The 22,560-nt window shown below is 39.3% G+C and overlaps 1 protein-coding gene across 26 annotated transcripts in view; it reads left to right on the top strand.

Moving 5' to 3' along the window:
* Positions 1 to 22,560, top strand: part of IFT25 (intraflagellar transport 25) — a 46,316-nt gene that overhangs the window by 4,589 nt on the left and 19,167 nt on the right. For 19 of the 26 annotated variants that reach the window (XM_063613196.1, XM_055235329.2, XM_055235327.2 and 16 more), the window contains 4 exons: positions 1,774 to 1,886; positions 10,211 to 10,317; positions 11,916 to 11,984; positions 16,407 to 16,450. In XM_063613196.1, coding sequence (XP_063469266.1) covers positions 1,789 to 1,886; positions 10,211 to 10,317; positions 11,916 to 11,984; positions 16,407 to 16,450 — 318 coding nt within the window. In that variant the 5' untranslated portion in view covers positions 1,774 to 1,788. Of the gene's footprint in view, positions 1 to 1,773; positions 1,887 to 10,210; positions 10,318 to 11,915; positions 11,985 to 16,406; positions 16,451 to 18,597; positions 18,809 to 22,560 lie in introns of those variants that run through there. The other 7 variants (XM_063613201.1, XM_055235333.2, XM_063613198.1 and 4 more) reach the window with 2 other exon arrangements.

The raw sequence follows: 22,560 nt of genomic DNA, 5'->3' as shown, positions 1-22,560 counted from the left end.
AATGTTTAGAACACGTTCCAAATGGGTAGGAATTCCATCAGACAAACAGAAATGTATAGGTTTGGTATAGCTTGTAAACTAATGTTACTGCTACTTCCAATTTTAGTACTTCCTTGGTTACATTTTCAAGGTTACCATTTTAATAATGAAATTTAACAATTTTAGAATTTTGTTGAGAATTAGCATTCAAGTTTATCAATCTGTATTTACAGAATTCACCATCTTTCTCCTCTTAAAACTAAGGCTTGACAATGTTCATCCCACAGTGACTGGTTCTCTGGTATCAATAGTGTCGAAAGCTGTGGTAAGATTGATAGAGAAAAAAGGCACAAAAAATTAAAATATATGTTTTTATTTCTTACCAATGTTACCACACTTTTAATACTATCAATACTAGTTTTTAAAATATAATAGAAAGTGAACTTTATGCTAATAAACAAAAACTAAGAATAAATGCATTTTTATAAAATATTGATATTGGCCGGGCACAGTGGCGCATGCCTTTAATCCCAGCACTTTGAAAGGCTGAGGCAGGAGGATCACTTGAGGCCAGGAGTTTTAAGACTAGCCTGTGCAAGCCGGGCGTGGTGGCTCACGCCTGTAATCCCAGCACTTTGGGAGGCTGAGGTGGGCGGATCATGAGGTCAGGAGTTTGAGACCAGCCAGGCCAACATGGTGAAACCCGTCTCTACTGAAAATACAAAAATTAGCTGGGCGTGGTGGCTGTTGCCTGTAATCCCAGCTACTCAGGAGGCTGAGGCAGGAGAATTGCTTGAAACCGGAAGGCAGAGGTTGCAGTGAGCCGAGATCGCACCATTGCACTCCAGCCTGGGCAACAAGAGTGAGACTCCATCTCAAAAAAAAAGACCAGCCTGTGCAGCACAGCAAGACCCCATCTCTACAGAAAAAAAAAAGAAATTTTTTTGGCCTCCCAAAGTTCTGGGATTACATGCGAAAGCCACCACACCTGGCCTCTACAGAGAATTTTTTAAAAAATTAGCTGGGCATAGTGGCATACCTGTAGTCTCAGCTACTTGGGAGGCTAAGGTGGGAGGATCACTTGAGCCCTGGAGTTCAGGGCTGCGGTGAGCCATGATCGCTCCACTGCACTCCAGCCTTGGTGTCAGAGTGAGACCCTATTTCTAAAAAAATAAAACATAAAATAATGAAAATTTTTAAAAATTTTAAGAAAAGTAAGGAAATTTACCTTGCCAGACATTAAGACTTTATACCTTATTCTGTCATTTTGCTTTTAGTCTGTATATTTATATTTAGAATGTGTCTCTGGAAAACATTATTTAGTTGTTTTTTTAATTTAATAATTGAGTGTTTATTAACACTCAATGGAATAATTGATGTATTTTTGCTTAAATCTGTGTTCTTGCTATTTGTTTTCTATTTGTCCCATTTTTCTTTATTCTTTTGTTTCTCTTTTTCTGCCTTCTTTCAGATTAATGGAGTATTTTTATGGTATTCTATGTTGTTCTCCTCAGTTGACCTTCTTCCTGTACCTCTGTGTTTTTGTTTTTTTGTTTGGCTAGGGTAGTCGGGGACTTATTTTGTGAAGCAGAGTAGCAGAAATAGTCATGTCTTATAAATTATCCCTGGGAGAGGTTTCTTACATAAACAAACATGTTAGAGTCCCTCCCACATGTTAAATAGCTTGGGTGTTAAACCATCTGCTAGGCAACAGCCTTTCCTTCTCACTTCGTTTTCTCAGATAAAGTTTAGAGAATCAAGAAATTGCTTTTTTTGTTATTTTTTAATTTGCAGGTTAAACACTTTAAGATGAGAAAAATTGATCTCTGTCTGAGCTCTGAAGGGTCCGAAGTGATTTTAGCTACATCAAGTGATGAAAAACACCCACCTGAAAATATCATTGATGGGTAAGAGTTACTATACTTTGTTGTTTACAGTCTTAAATCAGTGAATCCCTTGAGTACTTGGACTGTGTTTTATAACAACTTGCCCTATTAAACATAGTTTAATAAATGTTTGGTGGATTACCTGATATCCATTTTTGGTACCATTTCTGAAACTAATTGAGCTGTGTATATTTAGGTTTTTCATCCTTTTCTTTATAATGCCTAAACTGAACTCTTGATACAAATAGGTTTTTTTAGAAGTGGTTTACCAAGGCAAAAACTCAAACAACTTCATTTTATGGAAGTGTAAATTTTAAGGTCTGGTTATGGTTTTACTCCGTTTTTCTTGGAATAAGAATGTAAATATTGTAACTTCCTATTTACTACCTATTTCCTTACTGGTCTAAGTGATATCTTTGCAGAACTGAATGCTTCATTCCCTGCTATCGTGTATTGTTTTGCTTCTCCCCTTTTTGATATCTTCCAATTTCTACTCTTTATTGTGCTAGAGCTTTTTCTAGGTAGATATTTTTCTAAATATTGTTCTTAGACATCTGATTCCAAGAAAAAGCAGTTAATGGGAATGGGAGGACTCCTTATTTTTTATTTTTTTTTTTTTTGAGACAGAGTCTCATTCTGTTGCCCAGGCCAGAGTACAGTGGCACCATCTTGGCTCACTGCAATCTCCACCTCCCGGGTTCAAGTGATTCTCCTGCCTCAGCCTCTTGAGTTGCTGGGACTACAGGCATGCACTACCACACCTGGCTAATTTTTGTATTTTTAGTAGAGATGGGATTTCACTGTATTGGCCAAGCTGGTCTCAAACTCCTGACCTTGTGATCCGCCCACCTTGGCCTCCCAAAGTGCTGGGATTACAGGTGTAAGCTACTGAGCCCGGCCTGAGAACTCTTTTTTTTTTTTTGAGACGGAGTTTTGCTCTTGTTGCCCAGGCTGGAGTGCAATGGCACAATCTCGGCTCACCAAAACCTCCGCCTCCCAAGTTCAAGCGATTCTCCTGCCTCAGCCTCCCGAGTAGCTGGGATTACAGGCATGCACCACCACACCTGGCTAATTTTGTATTTTTAGTAGAGAAGGGGTTTCTCCATGTTGGTTAGGCTGGTCTCGAACTCCCGACCTCAGGTGATTCGCCCGCCTTGGCCTCCCAAAATACTGAGATTACAGGCGTGAGCCCCCTGCCTGGTGGATGACTCCTTTTTTAATAGTTCTGGCTTATTACTTTCTTGAACCCTCTTTCTTGGTATGTGTACAATGAACAGAGTTTGACTCATAGAATCATCTAATTATAGGGCTGGTGGGACTTATGGGTTTATTTTGCCAAAACCCTTTATTTTAGACTTGTGGTAAGAGAGGTCTAAAGACGTTAAGTACTACTTTTAATCACTGAAGGCAGAACTGGTTGTAACAGAGGTTTCATGATTCTTTGTGTGTCTTGAAGCCCATGTATCTGGATGAAATTCTAGCAGCTCAGCCTCTTCCTTGAAGTGTAGTTGTAATCTTTATGACAACCGACTTTTCTCCTCAGATTCATTTATCTCTTTGCTGGGCTCTAATAACATTTGGTATATACCTCTGTTACCTTAGTTTTTCCTTTATTGTATTGTTTATTTTTAATGTTTGTTCCCTCTCTCAACTGTGAATTCCTGTAAGTCAGAGACTATTTCTATGAGTCAAACTTGACTAATATTGGAAAGTAATCAAAGTCTACACACACACACACACATAAAAACACATATATATGCATGTATTATTGTACATTTGCATTTGCATAGGGCTTGATAATTTCACAGATGCTTTGTCAGTTGACCCTCACAGTAATCTTGGGGAATAAGAAGCACAAAAAAGTATTTCCAACTCCGTTGTAAAGATGAAGAAAAGAATGATCAGATGACTTGCTCAAAATAAAAATGACTTGCTCAAAATTACACAGATAAGCAAGAGGCAGAATCAACTGACAGTCATGTCTTCTAACTTGTACTTCAGGGATCTTTGTGCTACACTAGGTTAACTCAAACTTAGTTTGAATAAAAAATTCAATATCTGCTTTTTGCCTGTGTCCCTTCTTTCTTCTTCTTAGTTGTTTACTTCTTGAAATTCAGGTAATAGTTACTATCCTACTCTGTCTTGGAGTAGAAAAATTAACATGGGAACTGCTTTAAGGATACACAGAACTGTGGAGATTTGCCTTAAGTTGTTTGCCAGAAATAGAGGACTTTCCAAAAACACTCCTTGATTCTGATTGGAGATAGATTAGTTTTCTAAGGCAAGATCAATTTACCTTGCACTACTTTGGTGATCTTTCTCTCAAGCGAGTATGTTTATATGTTTATAGAACATTAAGATTAGCTATCATATATCCCAGTTAGTATTTTAGGCTCTGTCCGTCCATCTTGATGAATAAAGACATAATTTTTTTAGATGAGACAAAAACTCTTAGTACGGGAAAACATGGAATAATGTAATTACTGTCCTGATAACTGAACAGAATACATCGGGGACTTTTAATCCATATGCAGTTCCAGAAAATATAACTAGACTCTATATTGTAGACACTAAAAGTTAATTTCTGGCCAGGCGCGGTGGCTCATGTCTTAATCCCAGCATTTCGGGAGGCTGAGGTGGGCAGATCAGTTGAGGTCAGAAGTTCAAGACCAGCCTGGCCAACTTGGCAAAACTCTGTCTCTATTAAAAATACCAAAAAATTAGTCAGGTGTGGTGGTGTGCACCTATAGTCCCAGCTCCTCAGGAGGCTGAGGCATGAGAATCGCTTGAACCCAGGAGGTGGAAGTTCAGTGAGCTGAGATCGTGCCACTGCACTCCAGCCTGGGTGACAGAGCGAGACTCTGTCTCAAAGAAAAACAAAAAGTTATTTTCTGTTCACAGTTGCTTTATCTAAATAGAGTAACCGTAGGATTATTTGGAGAAAACAGTGCTATAAATGTGTCCCTACAGGATAATGGAATATTGTTTTATGGCCCTGCTCCAAACTCTCCATTCTTTCAGAAATAAGAGTTAAATAAATAGCTGGGCACAGTGGCTGAGGCACGAGGATAGCTTGAGTTCAGGAGTTTCAGACTAGCCTGGGCAACATAGCAAGACCGCATCTTTAAAAAAAGAAAATGATTATACTTCTACTTTTCCTCTGCCCTTTGTGTTCAATGTGTCAATGAAAAAGGGGAAAAGAAGTTCTATGCTAGGGAAAAAAAGCAAAGTAAAAAAGAAGAGAGAAAATCAGTCCTTTTGGTGTAGTGTAGAAGAATACTATATTTAGAATTAAAATTCCTGGGTAAGTGAACTATGTGTTATCTTGGTCAAAGAGTACATATATTACTCTTTGAGCCTCAGTTACTGATCTGAAAAATGGGGATAATACCACCTTTCCTGCTGACCTCAGAATTGAGAAAAAAATCACATGAGATAATCCATGTAAAATAGGTGTTAGCTATAAATTCATATTTAAAAGAAAACTACCACTTTGATGACTTCCTTATACATAATTACAAGATTTAGTTAGATGTCTTTTTTATTTTTTTTGAGACAGGGTCTCACTCTGTCACCTAGGCTGGAGTGCAGTGGCACAATCTCGGCTCACTGCAACCTCTGCCTCCTGGGTTCAAGCGATTCTCCTGCCTCAGCCTCCTGAGTAGCTGGGACTACAGGCATGCACCACCATGTCCGACTAATTTTTTTTGTTGTTGTTTTTGTTTTTTTTGTTTTTTTGAGATGGAATCTCGTTCTGTTGCCCAGGCTGGAGTGCAGTGGTGTCATCTCGGCTTACTGCAACCTCCGCCTCCCAGGTTCAAGTGATTCTTCTGCCTCAGCCTTCCGAGTAGCTGGGATTACAGATGCACGCCACCACGCCCAGCTAATTTTTTGTATTTTTAGTAGAGACAGGGTTTCACCATATTGGCCAGGTTGGTTTCAAACTCCTGGCCTCATAATCAGCCCGCCTCGGCCTCCCAAAGTGCTGGGATTACAGGCATGAGCCACCACGCCCGGCCTAGTTAGATGTCATTTTAAAATTCAAGTGTATCTCTACGTGATGTTTTATGTTATTCTATTGGTTTTGTTCATTGAAAGCATCCAAAGAAAAACATGGGGAAATTAAGATTAATGAATTTCAATAGGTAAAATTTAATATAAATATGAAAGGAGATTGTAAAATATTAAGCTTTTTATAAAAACCCAGAATTTTGAGTTAGGAGAGTAGGCCCTGGCTGGGCAAGGTGGTTCACACCCATAATCCCAGCACTTTGGGAAGCCAAGGCAGGAGGATCACTTGAGCCTGGAAGTTTGTGCCACTATACTCCAGCCTGAGTGACAGAGCAAGACCCTGTCTCTTAAAAAAAAAAAAAAAAAAGTAGTTCTGGCCTTTTTTTTTGGGGGGGGTGTAACAACCTTATTGACATATTATTCACATACCATACAATTTGCCCATTTAGAATGTACAATTCAGTGGCTTCCAGCCTATTCACAGAGTTACATAGCCATATCCACAATCAATTTTAGAACATTTTCATCATCCCAAAAAGAAACCCCACACAAGAAACCCCACACTTGTTATCAGTCACCCTGTATTTTCCCATCCATACTAGCCCTAGGCAAGCATTAATCTACTTTGTTTCTGTAGATTTTATCTTTTGAGACATTTCATATAAATAGAACCATACACGTGGTCTTTTGTGACTGGTTTCTTTTGAGACGGTGTCGGAGTGCAGTGGCGCAGTCTTGGCTCACTGCGGTCTCCACCTACTGGGTTCAAGCGATTCTCCTGCCTCAGCCTCCCGAGTAGCTGGGATTAAGGCAGGCACCACCACATCCGTCTAATTTTTGTATTTTTAGTATAAACGGGATTTCACCATGTTGGCCAGGATGGTCTTGATCTCTTGACCTCATGATCTGCCTGCCTCAGCCTCCCAAAGTGCTGGGATTACAGGCATGAGCCACCACCCCCAGCCGTGACTGGTTTCTTTGTTTTTTGCTTTTTTGAGACAGAGTCTTGCTCTGTCATTCAAGCTGGAGTGCAGTGGTGTAGTCTCAGCTCACTGCAACCTCTGCCTCCTGAGTTCAAGTGATTCTCATGCCCCAGCCTCCCAAGTAGCTATGACTACAGGTGTGCACCACTACACCTGGCTCATTTCTGTATTTTTAGTAGAGACAGGGTTTTACCATGTTGGCTGTGCTGGTCTTGAACTCCTGACCTCAAGCAACCTACCTGCCTCAGCCTCCCAAAGTGCTTGGATTACAGGCATGAGCTAACACACCTGGCCTGGTTTCTTTCACTTACATGTTCTCAGGGTTAATCCATGTTGTAGCACATATCAGTACTTCATTCTTATTTATTGTCAAGATTTCATTGTATGGATATAGCACATTTTATTTACGCATTCATCAGTTGATGGACATCTGGGTTGTTTCTATTTTGAGCTGAATTTTTCCCAATTTTATTTTAAAATACCAACTTATAGATCCAAAAAACTCAGCAAGCCCAAAGCTAGATAAATACAGACATTGTATCTTAGTCAAACTGCTGAAAAAGGAAAAAAATATTTAAAATAGCTAGAAGGAAATAAAAACTATTATATACAGAGGAACAATAGTGCTAATGGCAGCTGACTTTACATCACAAACAGTGGAAGCCAGACAACAATGGAGCAGTATCTTTAAATACTGGGGAAGGGAGAAACAAGCAAATATTTAAAAACGCTGTCAACCGAGAATTCTGTGTCTAGCTAAACTTATCTTCCAAAAATGAAGATAGGATAAAGGCATTTTTCATCACAAATAGACCTGAGTCATAAGGAATGCTAAAGGAAATTCTGCAGGTTGAAGAGGTATAATATTAGGTGGAAAATCAAACCTATAAGAAGAAATTAGGTGTACTGGAAATGATAAATATTTGGGTAAACATAAAAGACTGCCTTTTTTTCTTCTTTTAATTTTTTTGAAAGATAACTGACCACTTAATGAAAAAAACTGTATTATGGGATATATTATATATGTAAAATATATGACAACAATGGCACAAAAGTGATGTTCAGTGTAAACTGACTACCATGAGGTTTTTATGTTGTAACCTAGAGAGCAGCTATTTCAAAAATTTCTAATAAAGGAGGTATAGCTAAAAAAAATAGAGGAATTAAATGGAATTAAAAAAAATTATTCAATCAGAAACAGGAGAGAAGAAACAGGACAAGAATAGGCGGGAGGGACAAAAATGAATAGCAAGATGGTAGATTTATACCCAGCCATATCCGTAGTTACACTAAATGTCAGCAGGGCTAAACACTCCAGTTAAATATCAGATTGTCAGACTGGATAAAAATCCAAGACCCAAATATATATTGTCTAAAAGATATGCACTTTAAATATAAAGATATGAATAGGTTGGAAATAAAAGGATGAAAGAAGATGCATCCTACAAACAGTTTACATAAGAAAGTCGCTGTAGTTATATTCATGTCAGACAAAGTAGAATATAAGACAAGGAGTATTACCAGAGACAAAGGGGACACTTTATAGTGTTAGAGGGTCCATTCATTAGGAAGAGAGGATAGCTGGGCACGGTGGCTCATGCCTGTAATCCCAGCACTTTGGGAGGCCGAGGCAGGCGGATCACGAGGTCAGGAAATCGAGACCATCCTGGCTAACACGGTGAAACCCCTTATCTACTAAAAATAAAAAATTAGCCGGGCATGGTGGCACATGCCTGTAGTCCCAGCTACTCGGCAGGCTGAGGCAGGAGAATGGCGTGAACCCAGGAGGTGGAGCTTGCAGTGAGCCAAGATTGTGCCACTGCACTCCAGCCCGGGCGACAGAGTGAGACTCCGCCTCAAAAAAAAAAAAAAAGAAAAAGGAAAAAAGGAAGACAGGATAATCCTAAGTGTATATGGACCTAATGATAGTTCTTTAAACTACATAAAGCAAAATCTGACAGATGAAAGGGAGAAATAGACAAATTCACAGTTACAGTTATTTTAATACCCTTTTCTCAGTAATGATAGAACAATTTGGCAGAAAATCAATAAAGACATAGATGATCTGAATAATATCATAACCTTGACTTTGTTGACGGTTATAGAACACTATAGTCAACAACATGGAACAAGAATGTATTGATGGGTTGTGTGTGGTGGCTCACGCCTGTAATCTCAGCACTTTGGGAGGCCAGGGCAGGCGGATTACCTGAGCTCAGGAGTTTGAGACCAGCCTGGACAACATGACAAAACCCCATCTCTACGAAAAAACACAAAAATTAGCCAGTCATGGTGGCGTGTACCTGTAGTCCCAGCTCCTTTTGGAGCTGAGGCAGGAGGATGGCTTGAGCCCAGGAGGTCAATGCTGCAGTGAGCCAAGATCGTGCCACTGCACTGCAGTCTGAGTGACAGAGCGAGACTCAGTCTCTTAAAACAAAACCCAACATATTGAACATTCACTGAAATGTGCTGAAACATAAAATAAGTCTCAATATATTTCAAGGTTAAAATCTTACGGAGTATGTTCTCTGACCACTGTGTAATTAAATTAGAAATAAACAACAAAAAGATATTCAGAAAACCCCCCAAAACTTAGAAATTAAACACTGCACTTCTAAATAACCCATGAGTCAAAAAGGAAATCAGAAGGGATCTTAGAAAATCTTTTTTTTTTTTTTTTTTTTTTTTTTGAGATGGAGTCTCCCTCTGTCATCCAGGCTGGAGTGCGGTGGTGCAATCTCAGCTCATGGCAACTTCTGCCTCCTGGGCCTCAGCCTCCCAAGTAGCTGAGACTACCAGCATGTGCCACCACACCAAGCTAATTTTTGTGTTTTTAGTAGAGACAGGGTTTCACCATGTTGGCCGGGCTGGTCTTGAACTGCTGACCAGAAAGTGAATGAACTTATGCAAGGGGAAGAAGGGTTTTTCAGGTCAAAAAAAAACCTCATGAATGAACTAAGGTACAGAAGCAAGAGCCTCCCTAACATATTTGCAGAATTTTAAGTGGCCCAGTGTGACCACAGTGATGGAAGAGACTATAACTTAACGATGGAACCAGATTGTACAGTCTTAAATGCCATACGAAGGAGTTTAGAATTATAGGCAATAAAGGGACCACTGAGGCATTTAGATAGGAGTGACATCAATTCTGTTTCTGTGTTTTAGAAAAGAATACCTGCTAGTAGTAAAGAAGAATTATTAAAGTTGGAGAGAGATTAGAGGCAGAGTTAACAGAAAGGAGATGTGAGAATCCAGTAGTCATTTAATTTGAAAAAACAGGTATTCAATAAAATTTTGTGATTAACCGTTTATATTTGGCTGTTCTTATTTTTTCTTTAAAATTAACAATAGGAATCCAGAAACGTTTTGGACCACCACAGGACTGTTTCCCCAGGAATTCATTATTTGTTTCCACAAATATGTAAAGATTGAAAGGCTTGTAATCCAAAGTTACTTTGGTAAGCAAATCTTACATTAATTTTTTCTTCTTTTTTTTTTTGGTGCTCCAGGTAAGGCTAATATTTTAGTTTTCATTATCGTTTCATTTTTTTCACAGGCAGAAGGCATATATGTAAACTTTTGGCAAAACGCTAGTTTTTCTTGATAGCATGGAATCCAGTCTTATTGCTGGGGTAAAAGGATGGGGATTATGGGGTAAATGCCTTGAGCTCAATTGGCCTCTCTGAAACTGCAAATTTGAAACCCTTCCAAAGCACATAATAATTTCCATGCAATTTACTATGTAAAAGTCTTTGGCAAAAGGCCCTATTAGGAACATAAGACACCAGCTTGCCAGAACACTGAGTTCCATGACATCTTTATTCTAGATTCATTTGTCCTGGAGTTATTTGTCAAATTCTTGTTGAAAATCTGATAACTCTGATTATTTACATTGGATAGTTGAGATTCTTCTATTACTAGTGGCATTTTCTCAGGAATTTAGGGGGATAATCTCCCTTGGGACATCATTCTAATCCTATTTATTTAAGGATAAAATGTATCAGACAAAATCATGGCGGGAAACAGAATACATCCCAGATGGTTCAAATGAAGAGGCTCTATTGATGGGGCCACTTGCAAAATTATGGCCTGGGTTAAGGGAACAAACAAGGCAAGGAATGATAAGTCCCTCAGAAACTAGCTATAGCAGGAAGCTGTAACCAGCCCTGGCACAAGGGAAGGAAATAGTGTTATCAGAGATCTGTGAGAGCTGGAGCCTGTGTAAAAGGGCCTAATAGGAGGCGTAGGCAGGAGAATGTCAAAGATGTCACACTGAAGCAGAGAGGGAGTGGAGATAAAATTGGCTGATGTGCCTTCCCCACCCCAGTCTCCCCCTGGTGTCTCCCACTGGCCAAATCCAATCAGAAGCCAGTGGGTAAATGAATCCAGGTGATAGAGTCCACAGAGGTTAGCCCCTCATGGCACAGAACAGGACAAAGAAGAGGAGGAATGGATCTGGAGTGGTAGAGACTGGACTGGAGCAGTGGAGAGAAACCAGTTTAGAAGGAAGATGACTGTATTCCTGATAAGTCTCTTCTCTCATTAATTGTGGAGGCTCTGGAGTCATACCTAAAGTTTGAATTCCATTTCTGGCACTTACTAGCTATATATCATTGAACACCTTGCTTGGCTCCTCTGAACCTGTTTTCTCACCAGGAAAATGGGTTAAAATACCTTTCTCATAAGATTGTAGTCAAAAGTGAATGGATAAATATGTTTGACTCATCATAGGCTTTCCATAAATGTTTATGACCAAGACCACCAATAGTAGTAGTATCGCGAGTACGCACAAAATAGTCGGAATAATGCCAAATTCAGAAAAGCTCTACTTGCTCTGTGTTGTATGGTTGCAAACATTTGGAAGATTAGTTACACAGGACTATATTTTACCATAGGGTTTTTTGGAAAAATACAGAGTAACTTCCGTGATGTTTCTGATCCCAGTGCTCTGTGTAGTTCCACTGTGCATGATAATCTCAGGCAGAGGGAAAAAGAAATATAGGGACAAAAACATAGAGCCAGATTAACACTTTACTTACTTTGTTTCCAATGTTAGTACAGACCTTGAAGATTGAAAAGAGCACGTCTAAAGAGCCAGTTGATTTTGAGCAATGGATTGAAAAAGGTATGTGTTTCACCAGCATTGTTCTGAGCATGAAGGAGTAGATAATATTCCTTTGACTCTACATTTCTCATCTAGCTGCACTTTGGTGAAAAAAGATGACTTTAATGATCCTTGTGACACATTTAGGGTCTAGAAAGACCCAGGTTTGAATACAAAGCTGCTTCTTCATTTACTGGTTATATAAGTATTAACATGTGACTTAATTTTTCTCAGTTTCAGAATCCTTATTAGGAAAATGGCGATGATATCTATCATTTAAGGTTTTGGTGAACTAGTGTCTGGCATATAATAGACAATAAATGTTAGTTTCTCATCTTCTTTCCTTTCATCCTGATTAATGGTACTATTTAAATAGCACCAGCAGAATTGATAGCCTCTACTAATTAACACAGCATCTTGCCTTCATATGTCTATCTCTTTTCCCTTTCAAAATATCATGAAAATAATAGTAAAGGAATAAAAAGAGGCATAAACCTACAAGGACAAAAGATTAAACAACCAGCAAACTAAAGCAAATGTGAGAAATCAGTGTATATTATGATAAAGAGAAAGCAGATGGAAGAGTAATAACTTCTTTAGCTGAATGAACTATGTTACAACCTAAGGTCTTGACAAGGAGCATGTCAATAAGAAGCAAGCCACTTTGCCACACAAAACCCCAGAAAGGCCTAGAGCTCAAAGGCAACAGGTGCCATGGGAAGTATGAATGAGACCTGGGTCAGAAAACAAGGATGATTAGTTGAACATCTATATACAGAGTAATCAGACTCTAGGTACCTTTTTCCATCCTACAAAACTAGGTGACCACTCCTTTATTCCACAGACCCCCACCACAACCCTCAAGAGACAACTGCAAATATAGAATGTTGAGGCTCAGGAGACCAGATATAGTAGGTAGTGAGTGAGACATGGAGTTGAAAATAGGATACTAGTGGAAGCCTACATATTGAATAGTGGGAACACCAGCCTCCTTCCTGTGTTCTGGTATTAACGTCAGCAGCCAAGAATATACCCTCAGCTGGGAGACTGGAACATTCATCTTTGGAGAAACTAAATGGTCCTAGAAAAAAGACCTATGGATACTGACAAAGGCCAGCTCATTTCTGGTCACCCTATTTAAGTCCAGTAATCAACAAGTGTGGCTCATGCACACAGTTTTCAAATGATGCAGTTTTCAAATCATCCACAAGTAACAAAAGACAAAGATCACAAGACATTAATGAAGACCTCAAACCCTGAATATAATCAAGCTTTTAGCTCTAATTTCCAATCTATAAGAAATACAGAGGATAGAGGAACAAATTAAGTGAAACCACGAATAGACAAGACGATAAAATCTAGAATGTGGGGCCTGGGCACAGTGGCTCATACCTGTAATCCCAACACTTTGGGAGGCTGAGGGAGGAGGATTACGTGAGTCCAGGAGTTTAAGACTGGCCTAGGAAACATGGCAATATGTTGTCTCTACAAAAAAAATTTAAAAATTAGCCAGGGATGGTGACATGTGCCTGTAATCGTAGCTACTTGGGAGGCTGAGATGGAAGGACCACTTGAGGCCAGGAGGTTAAGACTGCAATGAGCTGTGATCACGCCACTGCACTCCAGCCTGGGTGACAGAGCAAGACCCCATCTCTAAAAAAAAAAAAAAATCTAGAATGTGGGACATTGTACAGGACAACTGACCTGGTCTCTTCAGTAAGTCAAAGGCATTAAAAAATATGTGTGGGGGAGAGAAAGCAGTTCAAGGTTAAAAGAGACTTAATTCTGATTTTAATAAACCGGTTCTAAAAAGACAGGGACAATTGGGGAAATTTGAATAGGAATTGGGTTTCATATTATATTAAAACACTGTTTTTAATGTTGTTATGATGGTGATATTATGGTTATATAAAGAATTATTATTTAGAAATGGATAATTAAGTATTTAGGGAAGCTAGGCTCACGCCCATAATCCCAGCATTTTGGGAGGCTGAGGTGGGCGGATCGCTTGATCTCAGGAATTCAAGAAACTACCCTGGGCAACATAGAGAAATCTTGTCTCTACAAAAAATATACATATATATTTGCTAGGTGTGGTGGCATGCACCTGTAGTCCCAGCTGCTTGGAAGGCTGAGGAAGGAGGATCACTTGAGCCTGAGAGGTGAAGGTTGCCGTGAGCTGAGAGTGTGCCATTACACTCCAATCTAGGCGACAGAGCAAGACCCTGTCTCAAAAGAACAAAAAAGTATTTAGAGGTGAAATGTCAATAATGTCTTACACTTGCACTTGCTTTAACTTTTTTTTTTTTTTTGAGGCTAGAGTGCAGTGGCGCAATCTCGGCTCACTGCAACTTCTGCCTCCCAGGTTCAAGTGATTCTCCTGCCTCAGTCTTCTGAGTAGCTGGAATTACAGGCATGCACCACCATGCCTGGCTAATTTTTGTATTTTTGGTAGAGACAAGAGTTTTCACCATATTGGCCAGGCTGGTCTCAAACTCCTGACCTCAAATGGTCCACCCACCTCAGCCTCCCATAGTGCTGGTATTACAGGAGTGAGCCACCACACCTGGCCTAAAATACTTTAGTGAAAAAAAAAATTTGATAAATCCACTATGATGAAATGTTAGTAGTTATAAAATCTAGCTTATGGGTATATGTGGGAGTTTTTTTATGTTCTCTCCTAAGTATGTTTGATATTTTTCTTTTTTCTTTTCTTTTCTTTTTTTTTGAGACTGAGTCTCACTCTCGCTCAGGCTGGAGTGCAGTGGTGTGATTTCAGCTCACTGCAAGCTCCACCTCCTGGGTTCATGACATTCTCCTGCTTCAGCCTCCCGAGTAGCTAGGACTACAGGTGCTCGCCACCATGCCCAGCTAATTTTTTGTATTTTTTTTAGTAGAGATGGGGTTTCACCGTGTTAGCCAGGATGGTCTCAATCTCCTGACCTTGTGATCTGCCCGCCTCAGCCTCCCAAAATGCTGGGATTACAGATGTGAGCTACCATGCCCAGCCGATATTTTTCAATTTTTCACAACTAAAAAAACTAAGCAAATGAAAAAGTTTATTATTAATTTCTGGTGATAGAGTTGTACAAGAAAGAAAATATCATTATAATGTATTACTTATTTCAGGAGTAAATAACCTTTAGATAGTCAGAGTAATGTAACCATCAAGTAGGATTTCAAATTTGAGAGGAGGGAAACGGGGAGAAGTTGAAGGAGGAAGAAGAGGGGATTTTGGTTTTAAAAAGCTAAAATTTCACCTACCATACTATATAAAGTCAGTAAAAAGTTTATCAAAAAGGAATAAAAGCATATTATAATTTCAGGAAAAATAGCTTAAAACAGTTGAGAATGTTTACTTTTAAGAAGCAGGACCAGAGGAGAAAGAAGGGGTAAAGCAGATTACTGATTTTCATTATTTCAGAAAAGGGTTAGGAAACAGAAACACAAGAGACTTCTCTTTTAATACTATGGGGCTTTTACATTGTGTACATTATTTTATATGAAGTTAATTTTGAATACTGTCATTAGCTATCTTTTTTTGTTTTTTTTGAGACGGAGTCTTGCCCTGTCGCCCAGGCTGGAGTGCAGTGGCGTGATCTTGGCTCACTGCAAGCTCCGCCTCCCAGGTTCACGCCATTCTCCTGCCTGAGCCTCCCAAGTAGCTGGGACTACAGGCGCCCGCCACCACGCCTGGCTAATTTTTTGTATTTTTAATAGAGACGGGGTTTCACCGTGTTAGCCAGGATGGTCTCGATCTCCTGACCTCGTGATCCGCCCGCCTCGGCCTCCCAAAGTGCTGGGATTACAGGCGTGAGCCACCGCGCCCGGCTGTCATTAGCTGTCATTAGCTGTCATTATAGCAATTAAATCTTTCATGTTTCCAAAAGAATGTTTGATATGATTAACTCATGATCAAATAAATTAATCTGCTCTAAAATTACATAAGGAAACATTTTTAAAACTTGGATACCAGAAAAGATTACTTCATGGGCCACACAATTATGCATCATAGTGAAAGTTTCACTGAGAACCTCAGCTCTAGTTGTTACCCGTGGGTATGGCAAAATGGCTCCTTTCTGTTAGTAGCTGGATCCTCAAATGTTCACTTTTGTTGAAAAGGGGATTTTTTAAAATAAATGTTTTAAAAAGAAATTTTCACATTTTATCAGTTCCTTATATTCTTTTACTGTTAATATAATTGACATTTGCATTCCCTTTTGCTTATGCTCACTAGGATATTTTATAGCTCATGGTTTATCTTTTTTGCCTTGTGTATCATATACCTCTATTTTAAATCAAATTTCAACATGCAAACGATGATTCCTTCAAACCTGGTCTCATAATTTACCAGATATCATATTTTGCTGAATATAAATTTCAATAGCTATTCTCATGTATTTTGACCCTTAACTCATTTCTTCTGTTACATTTGTTTTTTAGATTTGGTACACACAGAGGGGCAGCTTCAAAATGAGGAAATTGTGGTAAGTGAATATACTTTATAGAATTAAAAATTAACCTGCACAATGTATTTAGACTTTAAACCTATCTCCATAGTCACAGTTAATAAATATCCTCATGATATTGTAGGTTCTGTACCTAAATCAACCAGTAGAGAAAGTTATTCTCAATAATAATATAAGCTAAATGTACATTCATAAATTAGGCTCTTACCTTTCGTAGAGAGTGACGGCAAGATAAAACAATTCATTTATTTTTTGTTTTATTTTTCTCATTCATTTACTTTGAAGTATTTATTTGGTTTGCTTTCTTTCATTTGATTCTGTAGGCATTTTAGAATAGGAATGAAAAAAGGTCGAGATGCCAAAATCGAATGTTAATTTAAGCATGAAAGGACAAGGGAGATTCATATAAGGGGAACTAGAGCATAGGATCAGCAACAAATAAGCCAAAGAGAGATGAGGTGGAAAGACAACCAGTATTTTTCGACAGCATTCCATTGGGCTTTGCTTGTCAAGTGAAATGAATGCCCGTTGATGAGGAAGCTGCTGCCTCATCAGGAGTTCCGCTATTCCTGGTAGTTGGTCAGGCCCTGGTTTTAGACAAACACAAAAAAGTAAAACAACTGAATATCTATTTATTAGGTGGTCGTGCTGTGTTTAATTAAAGTTTCCCTAAATGAGGGTTAAAATCGTACCTTATCCATTAAGTTTACTTCTTCACAACTTGCCAGAAGCTGCTATTAAATCAGTGTTTCAAAAAATTCTGTAGGAAGTTTTTGAATCCCATTAGTTCCTTTCTCCCCCACCAAAATTCACCCAAGTACTGGGGAGGCCAGTGAGGTCCTGAAAAATGATTAATGTTACTGAATTTTATCTTCCTGTTTTTTTCTGTCTTTACCTAGTGGGTTATGATTAGTAAGCCCCTGCTACCTTTCGTATATTGTTTCAGGACTCCACTGTGGAGGGTTACAGCATTATAGAAAACTTGGAAAATAGCAAGGGGGAATGGGAGGCTGGAAATTGCCCAGAATTTTATTACCCTGTCACAAAACTTTTACTGTATTTATTTTCTTCCAGTTGTTGACCATATGCCGTACAGTTAGAATAATAATGTATGGACGATTTTGTGTCATCTTTTTTTAATTTAGTATTATATCACAGGCTTCATAAGTACAATTTTAAAATAACATTTGCCAGTTGGCATACATTTAAACTAATTTTCTTTTTCTTCCCTCTGTCATTACACAGTTTGTCCCCTCTGTAATACACAGGGGACATCTACGCATATTCCTGCTACTGGGACCTTCACCTTTTTTCTTACTTTCTAAGATTAAATTTCAAGGAATAGAATTACTGGGTGCAAGATTGTAAACATACTTATAACTTTTAAAATATATTGGCTAATTGCTTTCCAGAGAAATTATATAAATATAAAAATGTAGTCATGCTTCAGGGTAGTATATTCTGAGGCAGCACTAACCAAAGGAAACTTCTTTATTATGAAAAATACTTTAGAAAGACACTTTTTTTTTTTTTTGAGACAGAATTTTGCTCTTGTTGCCCAGGCTGGAGTGCAGTGGTGCGATCTCTGCTCACTGCAATCTCTGCCTGCCGGGTTCAAGCGATTCTCCTGCCTCAGCCTCTCAAGTAGCTGGGATTACAGGTGCGTGCCACCACACCCAGCTAATTTTGTATTTTTAGTAGAGACGGGGTTTCTCCATGTTGGTTAGGCTGGTCTCAAACTCCTGACCTCAGGTTATCTGTCCACCTCAGCCTCCCAAAGTGCTGGGATTACAGGCATGAGCCACCGCGCCCACCTGACACTTTTAAAAATAAATTAGAAACTGGGCATGGTAGCTCACGCCTGTAATCCCAGCACTTTGGGAGACTAGTTTTGAGGCTAGTTCAAGACCAGCCTGGGCAAGACAGTGAGACCCTGTCCCTACAAAAAAATGAGAGTTGCAGTTTTTAGCTCCACTTGCTATTTTTCATCAAATCAAGGCTGGTATTTAGCTGATATGTACCACAACTATTATATGTAGCTGGCCTTATATATTGTTATATATTTAGACTATTACTCTTGCATCAAGCTGTTTCTTTTGCTAACTGCTTGTTAACAGTTAACTAGCACTGCTAAAAGCATTTATATTGATTTTTTTCCCATACAGGCACATGATGGCTCCGCTACTTACTTGAGATTCATTATTGTATCAGCCTTTGATCATTTTGCATCTGTGCATAGTGTTTCTGTAGAGGGAACAGTAGTCTCAAATCTTTCCTCATAATTACAACAAAATGCTCTTGCATGATTTTTTAACAATATATTTATTTAAACAGGAAGTTGTCACTGATATACTTTATTAAAAGGATTTTTATCAATTTGTTTCAGTTTTTATTTACATTCTTTTCAATATTTGGGGTAAAGGAATTCTGTTTTTATCAGTCAGCAGTACTGGCCACCGTGGGGGAAATGAGAAAGCTTTGGCTTCAGTATATAGCTTAATCAAGGAAGTGACTGCACATGAAAATTTAATGGGTAATACATTGCATCCCCACAGCATCCATTCTGGTGCTCTTCAGATCGTAGTGCATTAATTTTTTAATTGATTGATGCAAAGGACGAAGTGAGCAATATAGACAGTAAACAGTGTAAGAGGTCAGAAAAGAGAAAGTACTTATGGAAGGGTTTCACTGACATCATGGAACCTGAGGTGGGCCCTGTAAAACAAGTGATTTTACTTTTTAATTAAAAAAAATTTTTTTTTGTAGTAGAGTCTAGCTGTCACCCAGGCTATAGTGCAGTGGCTCGATCTTGGCTCACTGCAACCTCCATCCCCTGGACTCAAGCCATCCTCCCACCTCAGCTTCCCAAGTAGCTGGGACTACAGGTGCATAACACCAAGCCTGGCTAATTTTTGTATTTTTCACCATGTTGCCCAGGATTGTCTTGAACTCCCGAGCTCAAGCAATCTGCCCACCTCGGCCTCCCAAAGTGCTAGGATTACAGGCATGAGCCACTGCACCTGGCCTTTACTTTTATTTGTTCTGGCTTGAAAACCTCAGAGAAGGGTTAGGAAACACATAGTCTTACTTTTTGTTGTTGTTTTTGAGATAAGGTCTTGCCCTGTCACCCAGATTGGAGTCAAGGTTGGTCTCAAACTACTGAGCTCAAGCAATCTGACCACCTCAGCCTCCCGAAGCATTGGGTTTGCAGGCATGAGCCACCACACCTGGCCCTCTTTCTCTTATTTAAGAATACTACTTCTTAAGTCCGTGAAAAGATCTAGAAGCAGTGACATCCAAATATCAGTGAGCACATCAAGTACCCAGATTGTGATCTCTAAATACCTTTCCCATTAATTGGAGCCAAGACTCTTTGGAGGAATGGCCAATTCCAAAAGTGTGACAAGAAATAGACAAGATGAACCTGGGACATTTTGTTGTGCCAGAAAGTAGAGACTAATGGATAATGTCAAGAGGATACAGAAGCCAACATGAAAGTACTCTTATTAGCAAAAAAAAAAAAAAAAAAAGGGCAATTTGAGCAGAAAAAAAAAATTTACAGTTGACTACAACCATACTAAATATATTTAAAAGTGAATCCATATTGATAGAAGAGAAAAAATAAAAGACTAAAACAAAACCCTCATTGGACTCCATGGGATGTAACTAGGGCAGAATTACTCATTTGAATATTTGTATTTAAAAGGAAAGAATTGGGCATCTATCATGTACAGACTATATTTGAGAGTTACTAGATAACCCTGGTAGATGAGAGAAAGTGCTTTGCAGAAGAATTCCTGCTTGTTAATGTGGAAGATATGATAGAATTAGAGAATCATCATTAGTCCAGGCATGGTGGCCCACACCTATAATCCCAGCACTTTGCGAGGCCAAGACGGGAGGATGGCTTAAGCTCAGAAGTTCGAGACCAGCTGAGCAACATAGCTAGACCCCATATCTACAAAAAAAAAGTTAAAAATAACAAAACCAGGCAGAGTGGTACGTGCCTGTAGTCAGTCTCAGCTGCTTGGGAGGCTGAGGTGGTAGGTTTGCTTGAGCCCAGAAGATCGTGGCTTCAGTGAGTCACGATTGTGCCACTGCACTCCAGCCTAAGTGACAGAGCAAAACCCTGTCTCAAAAAAAAGGTAAAAAGTTATTGATTTGCATGAAATTAAACACTGATATAGGCAACAATCAGTGGATGAGCATTAATTGAAAGATTGGTGGGGAACTTTACAATGCAGGGATCTGAATCTATTGATTTATTAAAAATGGATTAACCAGTGTATCAGTTAGCTTTTGCTCTGTTACAAACCACTTCAAAGCATAGTGACTTAACGCAACAATTTCATTTGCTCACAATTCTGGGGATATGCTGGCAGTTTTTTTCTGGCTTGTGCTTGCTTTGCTGTATCTGTGGTCAGCTGGCAACTCCTATAGTCTAGATAGTGTATGGTGACTTCACTCACATATTTTAAGGTTTGCAGGTTAGGGGTCTAGGTGGCCTCAGCTGGGACTATTCATCTCTGCTCCAAGTTGTTTCTTGTCCTCCAGGGGGCTAATCCAGGCTTCTTCAGATGATAGTCTCAGCATTCTGAAAAGTAGCAAAGAGGGAAATCCCCAGTGTGCAAAGTTTTCTTTTTCTTCTGCTATCTCTAAATACAGTGCAAATGATCTTTGAGTCTCTGTTTGCCATCAGATTTGCTGTTGTCTGCTTGCCAAATCATGTCATGTGTCCAAGCTCAGAGTGAAAACAAGGTACCTGCCCAAGGGCAGGAATACAAGGAAGTCTGAAAAAATTGGGGCCAGGCATGGTGGCCCATGACTGTAATCCCAGCACTTTGGGAGGCCGAGGTGGGCAAATCACCTCAGGTCAGGGGTTCAAGACCAGCCTGGCCAACACGGTGAAACCCTGTTTCTACTAAAAATACAAAATAGCCAGGTGTGGTGGCATGCGCCTGTAGTCCCAGCTACTCAGGAGGCTGAGGCAGGAGAATTGCTTGAACCCGAGAGGCAGAGGTTGCATTGAGCTGAGATCACGCCATTGCACTCCAGCCTGGACAACAAGAGCGAAACTACATCTCAAAAAAAAGAAAAAATTGGCTGGGGTGAGAGGGAGCCATTACTGCTACAATCTACTGCAGTCAAACACGGTATGCTTCCTGGTGTGATTTTATGTGAAGCACACAGACCAGCCTATGAAGTACTCTTGCCAAAATTACTGAACCTGAATTTAATCAAACTCTAGAGATAACCTCCATTTTCAGGAAACTCAGGAGATAGAGGAACAAGTAAAGCGACACTGCAAGGAATCAAATACACTAGTAGCCAGTAATGCAGCTTACTGAAATGTCCAGATTTGTGCTTTTCCTGGACGTGGCAAGATAATACTTCCTGGCGTTTGTTTAGGTAGTGCCATGTGACCAGTTCTGCCCAATGAGATGAAGAATAATTGACTTCGAGGCTGAGGCATTTAATTGCTTATGTGAGACCCTTTGGGGCTGTTTTCCTCCTGTGCCATAATTGACCAGCAATGTTCTACACAGTAACTACTTTTATCAGTCTGGGTCTGGAAGTGATACTGATGTTTAACAGCAGGGCTCCTCATGTCTTTCCTAGTAATTATAACAAAATGCTCTGGCATGATTTTTTAACAATGTATTTATTTAAACAGGAAGTTGTCACTGATATACTTTATTTAAAGCATTTGTATCAATTTGTTTCAGTTTTTATTTACATTCTTTTCAATATTTTGGGTAAAGGAATTCTGTTTTTATCAGTCAGCTGTAGCTCAATCTGAGATGGGTATATAGGAGGAGTAAGAAATTAAGCTTCATTGTTTTAAGCCAATGAGATTTTGGAATTGCTCATTACCACAGTATAACCTAGCCTATCCTAACTGATAGACAAGTCTAGAATGTGGCTCATCCTACAGGGCAAGCGACCTGGTTTCTTCAAAAAGTCAGTGGCATAAAAAATGTTAATTAAGGAAAGGGGCCTGCTCTAGATTCAAGGAGACCTAAGAGCTCCTATAACCACATGCCATGTGTGGATAGTGGTGGATGCTGATTTGAATAGACAAACTGAAAAATGACTTTTTTTTTTTTTTTTTTTTTTTTGAGATGGAG

The sequence above is a fragment of the Symphalangus syndactylus genome, chromosome 19, assembly GCF_028878055.3.
Source record: "Symphalangus syndactylus isolate Jambi chromosome 19, NHGRI_mSymSyn1-v2.1_pri, whole genome shotgun sequence".
NCBI lineage: Eukaryota > Metazoa > Chordata > Mammalia > Primates > Hylobatidae > Symphalangus > Symphalangus syndactylus.
Note: the sequence above shows the minus strand (reverse complement) of the source record. Positions and strands in the feature narration are given on the sequence as shown.